Raw genomic sequence first — 11661 nt, forward strand, 5'->3', positions numbered from 1 at the left:
TTTTTACTAGCCAGACAAAGAGTCTACGTAATCTCCTGTTAATCAATCTCATAACGGTTTTAGTATAAAAATGTGAGACCTTCATTTGACCATAATGACATAAGAGATATTCTCTATAAGAAATCAATATTCAAAATCACAAAGTCACAACAACAATTATCAAATAGGTAGTAGTTACAATCATATTCTCATTCAAACTCTTGATTAGAGTTACAAATCCTTATTTGGCCAAAAAAAAAAAAAAGAGTTACAAATCCTTATAGTGTTCTTCAATTGTTCGTGTAAATCTTTCAAAACTCTTGTAGTACTTCAAGCTTTTCAAGTAACCAACTTATAATTCTCAATATGAGGATTCATCCAATTACTCATGAAGCCTTAAAGAATCAAATCCAACTTTCATGGGGTACCACAAAATCAATTTCATCTTAATCCAGGATACGGACAACATCACCAATCAAGTAATTATAAAACAATCAAATAGATGTAAATGAAACCATTAAAATTCCAACTTAAAATTTTATGAACTTATCACATATTTAAAGGTGCAAAGTCATTTCAAGTGCGGTTTACGTCCTTATATTGCTTTTTTTATATGAATATTCTTCTTGCCTCAACAACAAGTGCATGTGCTTAGCCATCTTGACTGACCACTTGCTTCTCCTCAACTTGAAGTCGATTATTCATGGTTACTCTTGCTCCATATAGGCACTTGCTTTCAAAATGTCCACTCTCCTTCCAATGAAAACATAATTTCTCTTTCTTGGTATTTCCAACCAACTTATTTTCCTGCATAAATCTTTTGTAGTTGCGCTTCTCTTTGCCAAAGCTGCTTCCACCAACTCTGAGTATGTCAACAGTCCTACTCCAACTACGTGCCTTCGAATTCCATTCCTTAAACCTTGAGTAAACTCGACTACTTTCAAGTACGTCATTGGTTCTTCACCTACTGTACGAATTCAGGTTATACTCCACAAATCCTTGAGTGAACTTAATTGTATCTTTACTATCCAAACGAGCACCAAAACAAAGGTCAATGTTAATGCACGTAAAACACAGTTCAAACAAGCTTCCATCTAATATTTCTTTACTTCTCATAACACAAAACAAAGTATGCATCATAAGTACTTGCCTTGAGGATACCTAAGATTTCAACGCTCATCGTGAGTGTGAAAGTCTCATATTCTCTCAAAACAAATACATCATACAACCTAATTTCGGAGTACAAGAAGTATTGACTTCTTAACAATCATCACAGACTTAATCATAAATCGATTGGCTAGATAACCTCCATCTCATCCTATTTCAGTCTCCAAATCTGTAGAGAAATAGTGATTAATGAGCAACTATTTAAACTTCTCCCAAGTCGATTATGCTCTAATCCTTTGAATGCATTTATGACGTCCACCAAGCTCTTGCTTCTCCTTTGAGGAGGTGAGTTACCATCCTCACTATATACTCGGATGGTACCTTTAGAAATTCAAATCTTTCTTGAATACTATTGATCCAACTTGCAGACTTTTCCTTCTCAGAGTTTCCTCAAAACTCATGAGTGTCATCACCATAAGGTCGTCAAAATACTTAGCTTACCGCTTATGCTTTTGTACCTTAAGAGCCTTTCAAATCCAACTTGAACATTGGTCTAAATCATTCATAGTTTAATTCGGTTATGAGATCGAGACAACATCTGGTTAACTCAATTAACCGAATATGAATGAATAACAATCATCTCAATAAACCGAGTTTGAAGAAACAAATCAACTTGCATTCCAAGAGATGGACTCCAAAATTTTGTGGAAACAACAACCACAATTTAAAAGAAGATTTCCAAATTCGAAACAAAGAACTCGGGATTAACTCTCAACAATCTTTGAAAACGGAAAGGTAATTCTCAAGAGATTTCAAAACAAACCTTATGTTCAAAACACATTTCTATAAAACATTTATTAAAATTAACAAGTATTTCAAAATAAAAACTATTTGAAAATACTTTAACAAAATTTTGAAAGAAAACTTTTGAGAAAGCAACTTCACAAAAGCCAATAAGAGATTTCACAAATCCAAAGATAAAACGTTTGAAAACAATGTAGTTATGAAAACATTTTTGAAGCATTGCTCTTATACCACTTTAACTATCATACATCGAATCCTGGGTATGCAACATAGTTTCCTTTGCAATTATTTTCAAAATATTTTATGACTCGACTGTACATATACATAATTATAATAATGCAAATCCATAACAAATCATTCATACATGATGATTTATACACAATTGTACAACTATGATGTCAGCCGTAAAAAAATGAACAGCTACCATAGTGAGAGTGTCACGGTAAACAGAGATAAAAACTCGTAATTGAGGAATTGTACCACTGCTACCTGATCAGCTATAGGCAACTGCTTCGCATGGGCTTATGTAACAACGTAATGTCTTGGCTAGGTCCTGTATAACTTTAATGATCAATTCTTCTAGAAAGTTTAGGGATTTGAACTCAATGTCACAAGTTATGCTACCTTTACTTTCAATTCAATCATAATAATCATAATAAACATAATAGTCATAGCATGTTATAATAATTTAAAATCACACACACACACAAAGTCCATAGTCAGGAATATAGGATAAATTAATCTCCCTACCTGGAATCCAATGCTCTTCCTGCCTATGCATCCCCATCCGTCTCGAATCTATTTGCTTTCTTGTCATGTCACAAAAAAATCTTTCGATAACTGGTGTTTCTAGTGTCTGGCATACGACAATTTAGTCAAAAATTAAGTTTAACATAATTTCGTGATGACCCTTCATCTTGGGTCATACATCCTTAAGAGACTCTAGTCTTAAGTGGACCAAACACTACTCTTTAAAATTTATTAATTTCAAGTTTTATCTTAAAGTCAAACTACTTGACTAATTGATTTAATTCAAAGTAATTTCACAATTTAATTTAGATTAAATCAAACCTAAGTACTATCCAAGTCACTTAATTAATAACTACGAATTAATTAAGATTGAATAATAACTTAAATCCAACTTAATCTCTACAATAGAATCATGCTAAGCCTTGATCTTTACAATTGGGTCATCTTATTTTTTATTTTTATTTTTCTAATTTCTCCAAATTTGAAAATTTATAAAAAATACTTCGGAACTCCAAATAATTCTTCAAAAAATTCTATGGACTCGTCTTAATGAATACTAATTTTCTATAACCTCAAAATAGTTAAATTACTTACAGAAAAATTACAAAAAAAAAAATCCTCCACTCATAATTTAATTCTGAAAAATGAAAATAAACATAATAATCACCAAACTCTTTGAATTTCCTTTTCTAAAATTCACTTCCAAACAATTAAACTCTATAATCACAGTCAAAGTCTTAGTTAGTTAAAATAAAGTTAAAGAAATTGCTAATTTCTTTAAACAAACCTTAAGAATAAGTTTGAAAGACTTAAGTAGCAAAATTATCATAAGCCAAAAATTCAGGATGTTACAATACGATCATCTTCGTTTTGGTTGAAGAAACTATGATAGAGAGAGAGAGAGCACAAAAGTAAAACATGTGTAATATGATAAGTATCGATGATAGTAAAATACAAATTATTGTTCTTTAGCTTAACATACAAATTGGGTGTGTTTGTGGTTAAAGTTTTTACTGAAATTTGATCTACATGTAATTTATTATTTTTGGCATTTCAAACCGTCGGTTACCAATATCCAAGGAATTAAATTTCATTTTTTTAGGGTGTCGAAATCGAAACACATGTTTAATAATTTTTCGAGAAAATTTTGGCAAAATTTTTGAAATTTATCGAAATTTACCGAAATTTATCGAAATTTACTGAAATTTATCGAAATTATTGAAATTTTCATATTTTCTATTTTCTCCAACTTCAGAAATTCACCAAAAATAGCTCGAGACTCCAAATAATTCACCAAAAAATTCTACGAACTCGTATTGATGAGTACTAATTTCCTATAACCTCAAAATAGTCAAATTGCTTTCAAAAAAATTATGAAAAATATCCTACTCTTATAATTTAATTCTGAAAAAAATAATAATTGTTAAATTCTTGAATTTTCATTTTCTAAAATTCATTTCCACACAATTAAGCTCTAGAACTACAACCAAAGGTCTAAGTTAGTTAAAATAAATTTAAAGAAATTTCTAATTCCTTTAAAAAAACCTTAAAACAAATTTGAAAAATTTAAGTAACAAAATTACCATAAGCCAAAATTTGGGTTGTTACACTTAGTGAAGATAAAGTTTGGCTACGTAAGAGACACGAGAAAAAAGGAAGGAAAGATAAAATATAAAAATAAAAAACTGAAGAGAGAGGCACGAGGGAAAAAAAGTAAGGAAAGAAAAAAAATGAGGGGGGGTTTGGGGCCTTTGGGCAATTGGAAAGAAGAAAAAAAAAGTTTGATTTCTTTTAGTTATTTTAAACCTTAAACTTTAATACATTTGTATATAAAAAAATAATTAAAAGTATCCTAAAGGACTTAAAACCTAATACTCTAAAAAATATAGAGTATATAGGGTTTAATGTATAGATTATAGAGTATAAAGAGTATTAGAGTATATAGAATATATAGAGTATTAGGGTTTATATTTTAGTGTATAATTAAATTATACAGTATAAATAATATACTAATTTTGTTTATTCATTATACTAATTTTATTTAACAGTATTTGCTCCAGCGCGCATTATATTCACCTTATATCACATGAAACCTACTATATAATTTGATTTCTTCAATGTTTTTTATCAATTTAGTAGATAATATGTTAAATAAACATATGATAAAGTTTCATTCAAAATTTCCGTATTTTGATAGCAATTTTCGTCTTTTCCATCTAATTTCTGTCGAAATTTAAAAATTTTCGAAATTTCCGTCGAAATTTCTTCGAAACTCAAAATTTTATTCCTTGCTAATATCGAATCAATTTTTTTAATTTTATTATTTATATATTTTTTAATACGTGGATTAATGTGGACAGTTAGATTTTGGGTGCATAAGGTAATCATGCACCCCATCACACTGGATCCCTACGCAGAGAGGATACCAGAAGCCCATCTCTCTCAATCTCATTTCGATCTAGACGCTCTCTCTGCTATCAGTTGCTCCCAGAAGCCCATCATCTCCGACGCCGTTTACACCCCACCACCTCCATTGGTTCCAGCTCTCTCTCTCTCTCTCTCTCTCTCTCTCTTGCCGTTGCCTAGCTCTCTCTGTCTCACCACTGTCGCCTCTCTCTCAGGCTCACCACCCAGTCACCCATCGCCAATCTAAGAAGGTAATTTTCAATTAGGGTTTCGAATTAGTGATTTAAGAGTTAGGGTAAATTAGGGTTTTCAATTTATATTCTGATTTAGTGTTTTTTTTATGCCAATTTTGTCTCTCAGATTTTGGGGTTAAGGGTTTGCTTGTCTCTCTCTCCGGCGGTGCATCCCTCTCTCATTGGCAACGATCAGGTATGTTTGCTGGTTTCATGATAAAATTTTGTATGCTTGCTGATAAAAAGTGATGTCATAAAGTGGATGTATGATAGAATTTTTCAGTTTTTAAAATAAATTATCATTAGCACATAAGAATTAGATATGAGAGATTGGTTGTATACAATGGTTGTAGGGAAGAATTCTTCGACTCAGAGACCCCATTTTATTCAATCTCCCATTGTGTAACTCATTCTTAGAATAATGAAATTGAGTCATTGTATTTGAATGGTGTGTGTAGGATTGTTACAGGGAAAGTAAGTCATGCATTTGGAGAAATTCAATAAAATTTTGGGAAATTATGATGAATGTAGTACAAGTTGATCAATTTGGTGTATATGACCTTTTCTATCAACTTAATAATTGACTAAAATATATACATCTCCTTTCAGCAAAATATAGAATAAAATAAAATATCTACATCTCCATTAAATTCCAAGTACCTGGAGTCAGTAATTTTTTTGAGATGATATCAAGTTATCTAGCTACTATCTGTTGGGGTATTTGGTTGACAAGGTTGTGACTTGTGTGTGATATTTTTTTACTCGTACCTGCAGGGTGCTCTGTTTCTTAGGTTTGTGGTTAGTAATCTGATAATTAGCAATTTGGGTTTGGGTGTGTTGATCTAGCTTGAAATGTATAATGTTGAACATAGGATCTGAACTTTCTTGGATGCACACAGTGATAGAGAAATCAATATTGTGACTTAAATAATGCTATTTTTTTCAATCCTGTGTCTACTGCTGCTTTATGAATACTTTTTTTGGTTGTTTGGCTGTTTGGTGTCTTTGTTTTAGCATAGGATGGAGTCTAGCCAATCAAATACACTAAATGCCAATTTACTATATCTATGTAACATAGGCATGCTTAATAACATAGGCATACTTACTATCCTCCCTAGTCCGAAGTCCTAATAACATAGGCATACCTACTATCCTTACATAGGTATAGTCGGTATAGTAGGTATGCCTATGTTATAGGTATAGTTGATTGGCATTTGAATAAAAGAAACATAAATAGTGATAACGTAAATAAATTGTTTGCAATAGTTAAAGAAAAGGCAATGTGAGATGTTAGATCTCCCAAACTCAGTAATTATATGAAAGTATCAAATGAAATTAAACAATTTTCACCCCTGGAAAAAAAAGAAAAACAAGTACAAGGACCTGGTATTGGCCAAAAACCCAACGGCCCCGCGGGGGGGGGGGGGGGATGGGAATTGACAAATTAAACTTGATAGAATGTAAGATAATTACACGAATTTTGTATACATGATATTCTCTACTGTGTTGTGCAAAGAAATGAGGAAAAAGGAGAGAAACAAAAAAGGGACAATATTACCTTTCTTGGTTGCATTTAACGAAACTTGCCATATTCCACGAAACCTGGACATTTATCTTTCCCCTCGAAGTTCCGACACTATCCGAAAAAGACAATGTTCTAGACATTTTGGGCATGTAAGGATAATAATCACTATATAATTAGTGAGGGGAAAACCTCCACCAGAATTAACCCTCCAAAAGTTTTAGTAGACTATTTGGGGCACATATGGAGTTCCATTGCATATGAAATGCCCCTTTATGTTCCAACATAAAAAAGAATCCATAAATTCAGGAATAATGTATTGTAATTCTTAAGTTCGAGATGTGATTACACAACATCGAAAATCCATTAGGAACACTAATTCTCTAAATGAGCCTAAAACTTGCAATACAACTTATACAGACCAAGCCTTTTATTTCATCTAAGAAATGTTTTCCTGGTAGCGTAAAGCATAAAGTAGTTGCATGTTTCCAGTGATTTGAGCTCTAGTATCCTACCGATTCCAACTTAAACAACAATTTCTTGATTTATGCAGCTCAATATAGCCAAATTCTACTTAATTCCCCTATAATTAACTAAAATATTTTCAGCCAATGCTGATTGACAAATACTACAATAGCCCATTTGTATAATTACCCAATAAATAAAATTAATGAGTATCCAAGTATCCAACTTCATTTTACATTTTATAAGTAAAACCCGTTTATCTAATCCAGAATTAAGAAGAAAAAAAATCGAAAGAGATGCTTAAGATCCATTTATGTTAACTTTCTATGAAACTTATAGTTTAAACAGATTGGGAATAGAGAGGCTTCCTGAGCTAGTTCTGTGTTGGGTCACCGTTCACTCTCACTGCTCACTCACCGTATACATATGTTGCAGTAAAGCAGCACACTACAAACTTTCTTATGAGTTTTGAAGAAACAGTGACAATGTCATTTTTTGTTCTTTGTTCCAAGGATGATGTCGTTTAATAATGGGTTTTGATTTTTGACTCTTTCTGAGTAATAACATAGGCATACCTACTATCGTCCCTAGTCCGAAGTCTTAATAATTGTAAAACTATTAGGGAGGATAGTAGGCATGCCTTTGTTACATAGGCATAGTAGGCATGCCTATGTTGCATAGGTATAGTAGGGATGGCTATGTTAGGGAGGATAGTTGGCATGGTATAGTAGGTATGCCTATGTTACATAGGTATAGTAGGCATGCCTATGTTACATAGGTATAGTAGGCATGCCTATGTTACATTAGGTATAGTAGGCATACCTATGTTAGGGAGGATAGTAGGTATGCCTATACTAGGGAGGATAGTAGGCATGCCTATGTTACATAGATGTGCCTATGTTATTAGGCGTGCCTATGTTATTAGGCATGCCTATGTTATGTTAGGGAGGATAGTAGGCAGGCCTAATAACATAGGCATACCTACTGTCCTCCCTAGTCCGAAGTCCTAATAATATAGGCATACCTACTGTCCTCCCTAGTCCGAAGTCCTAATAATATAGGCATACCTACTATCGTTTTATGTTAACTTTCTATGAAATCTTAATTAGAACTTATAGTTTAAACATATTGGGAATAGAGAGACTTACTAAGCTGGTTCTTTGTTGGGTCATCGTTCACTCTCACCGCTCACTCACCGTATACATCTGTTGCAATGAAGCAACACACTACAAACTTTCATATGAGTTTTGAACAACATAGAACCAGCTTGGTAAGCCCCTCTATTCCCAACCTCTTTAAACTATAAGTTCTAATTAAGATTTCATAGAAAGTTAATAGAAATGGATCTTAAGCATCTCTTTCGATTTTGTTCTTTTTAATTATGGGTTGGCTGAACGGGTTTTACTTATAAAATGTAAAATGAGGTTTGATACTTGGGTACTTATTAATTTTATTTACTTATTAATTTTATTTATTGGGTAAATCATGCAAATGGGCTGTTGTAGTATTTGTCCATCAGCGTTGGCTGAAAATATTTTAGTTAATTATAGGGGAATTAAGAAGAATTTGGCTATATTGAGCTGCATAAATCAAGGACTTGTTGTTTAAGTTGGAATCGGTAGGATACTAGTGCTCAAATCACTGGAAGCACGCAACTACTTTATGCTTTACGCTACCGGAAAATATTTCTTAGATGAAACAAAAGGCTTGGTCTGTATAAGTTGTATTGCAAGTTTTAGGCTGCTTTAGAGAATTAGTGTTCCTAATGGGTTTTCGATGTTGTGTAATCACATCTTGGACTTGAGAATTACAATACATTATTCCTGAATTTATGGATTTTTTTTTAAATTTTTTATGTTGGAACATAAAAGAGACATTTCATATGTATAGTTCCATATGTGCCCTTTAGTATGTGACAACTTTTGGAGGGGTTAATTCTAGTGGAGTTTTTTCCCTCACCAATTATGTAGTGATTATTATCCTTACATGCTCAAAATGTCTAGAACATTTTTTTTTTCCGGATAATGTAGGAACTTCGAGGGGAAATAGAAATGTCCAGGTTTTGCGGAATTTGGAAAGCTTCGTTAAATGCAACCAAGAAAGGTACTATTGTCCCTTTTTTGTCTCTCCTTTTTCCTCATTTCTTTGCACAATGCAGTAGAGAATATCATGTATACAAAATTCGTGTAATTATCTTATACTCTATCAAGTCTAATTTGTCAATTCCCCCCCTCCCCCCCCACCCACACAGCGGCCTTTGGGTTTTTGGCAAATACTAGGTGCTGCTAGGGGTGAAAATTTGTTTGATTTCATTTGATACTTTCATATAATTACTGAGTTTGGGAGATCTAACATTTCACATTGCATTTTCTTTAACTATTGCAAACAACTAATTTCTGTTATCACTATTCATGTTTCTTTTATTCAAATGCCAATTTTAGCTCTCACATGGAATCTTGAAGACTTGGTTCCTCCCACTGAGAGATATATTTTCAATTTCAATTCAAAGGAAGAGCTCAAGAAGTGGCATCTATATTCTGATGCTGAATATGGAGGTATGTAAGTAGATAATTTGAAGTCTCCTTTGTATGAGTGCAGAAGAAAAAACTAATAGCAATTAGGAATTATTGTTTAGTTCACTAGACTCATTGCATATAAATGCAGTTCTAATTTACAACCTAGTTTTTGTCATGTATGCATTTTTTCTTTGTATCTGTTTGTGGACTTGTAGTTTTATCGGTTTCACTGTTTCTTTTACTCACTTTTTATTGTGATTGTCAAGATATTAACCTACCTGTCTACAACTATTTGTTTTGCAGGGTTGTCCTCAGCATCTTTAGAGATCTCAGATACTGGAAATGGACCCAACGGTAGTGAATCCAAAATATACTTTTACCAATAGTTGATTTTTATACACTTACCTGCTGAAACCATTCTCGCTTTTAATTTCTCTATTAGGAATTTTCTCGGGTAACCTGTCAATGGATTTCACTGAGGATTCAAAATGGAAGATGAAGATGAGCAGGAGTGGCTTTTGTGGAATGCGGTCCAAAAAGGTAAACGGTGAAGTGTATTAAATTTTTAGGTACTGTTTGTTTTGCAAGAATAGGGGCTTCGGAATGAGTATGGGATTTTCCCATGTTTGGTACACACCTTGGGAATGAGTTAACCTTTACATGTGAATTGGATATCCATGAAATGCCCTATGGAAGAGTTAGTTGGCATCGTTTCCATATGTATTTGTTTCTTGTGCAGTTTGATGGCTTCATTGATTTGGATGCATATGATACCATATCACTAAAAGTTAAAGGAGATGGACGATGCTACATATCTACAGTGAGTATTCTTATCTTTGATCAATTAATGAGAGGAGTTGGAATGTAAGACATGTATATCCATACCTCTATTTTTTCTTTTCATTTTTTAATTTATGTGGGACTTGCATTTGCAGATCTATACAGAAAATTGGGTAAATTCACCTGGACAAGAAGAAGATAATTCATGGCAGGCTTTTGTTTTTGTACCCAAAGACAACTGGTACATTGCAAAGGCAAGTTCTACTTACCTCAATCTCTTGTGCTTAGAGACGTTATATGACTATGATGCCAAGAATTTTCATGTTTCTTGGGTTGTGTGTGCAGATCCCAAGAAACATGAAATTCAATAAATTCAATTGTCTTTAGGTATGCCAAATGATGATCTTTTGATGGTTTCAGTCTATGGCATCATTTTCTGCAGCTTATAATTTAATATAGTTATCATGTTCTTTCTGCTATCTTGGGGTACCGGTGGTCATCCGGTATTCTGATATGATATGGAAAAGTAGCATAACACCAGGACACTCTGAAAACACTAAACTGTATATGCATATGTTGGAGCAATTATAACTTTATTTGACTAATGTAAATAAATCATTTAACTTTAGTTATCAATCTTTCAGATTCCTCTTGCTCGATATCTACCAACATGGAGAGGGAATGTTATAGATTCAGATCTGGAAATGAATCCATCTCGCATTGTTGGCATGTCTCTATCAGTCAATGCAGAGGGTGGTGTCCCTGGTGCTAGATCTGGACCGGGTGATTTCAGGCTTGAAATTGATTCAATTAAGGCTTTGAGAACAGAGTGACTGTAAAATATTTTGGAGAGTTATATTCAGTTGTTTCCAAGTTTCGGTTTTGTTTTATGGTAACAAAGTATTAAAAGGTTTAATAATGCACACAAAATGATGCTCCTCGCAAAAATTTTCCCATATGCCAAACGTGATTTACTATGAAGAGCCAAAATCTGTGGGTGATACAATGCTTACATATTTCAAGCTTTTGGATTATTGGGTGGCCAAAATGATATGCCAATATTTCTTCTTAAAGCAACCCCATTCAACCTCTTTTTTTT

General features: G+C 33.0%; 1 protein-coding gene across 1 annotated transcript; it reads left to right on the top strand.

Moving 5' to 3' along the window:
- Positions 1–5113: 5113 nt before the first annotated feature.
- LOC147292840 (NADH:ubiquinone oxidoreductase intermediate-associated protein 30) lies at positions 5114–11450 on the top strand. The gene is made up of 9 exons (XM_086234228.1): positions 5114–5297; positions 5407–5475; positions 9297–9369; positions 9708–9821; positions 10086–10136; positions 10225–10322; positions 10522–10602; positions 10718–10816; positions 11207–11450. The coding sequence occupies exons 3-9, from the start codon at positions 9318–9320 to the stop codon at positions 11393–11395; spliced, it is 684 nt and encodes a 227-aa protein (XP_086090354.1). The 5' UTR covers positions 5114–5297; positions 5407–5475; positions 9297–9317; the 3' UTR covers positions 11396–11450.
- The last annotated feature ends 211 nt before the right edge of the window (positions 11451–11661 follow it).

This window comes from Dryas octopetala, chromosome 2 (assembly GCF_963921425.1).
Source record: "Dryas octopetala chromosome 2, drDryOcto1.1, whole genome shotgun sequence".
In the NCBI taxonomy this organism is placed as follows: domain Eukaryota; kingdom Viridiplantae; phylum Streptophyta; class Magnoliopsida; order Rosales; family Rosaceae; genus Dryas; species Dryas octopetala.

Excerpts from the sequence above, each read along its gene's own strand:
- LOC147292840 (XM_086234228.1), top strand. The coding sequence starts at position 9,318 with ATGTCCAGGTTTTGCGGAATTTGGAAAGCTTCGTTAAATGCAACCAAG. Across the intron at positions 10,137-10,224 it reads TACTGGAAATGGACCCAACG|GAATTTTCTCGGGTAACCTG; the intron begins GTAGTGAATCCA and ends TTTCTCTATTAG. Across the intron at positions 10,323-10,521 it reads GTGGAATGCGGTCCAAAAAG|TTTGATGGCTTCATTGATTT; the intron begins GTAAACGGTGAA and ends TTTCTTGTGCAG.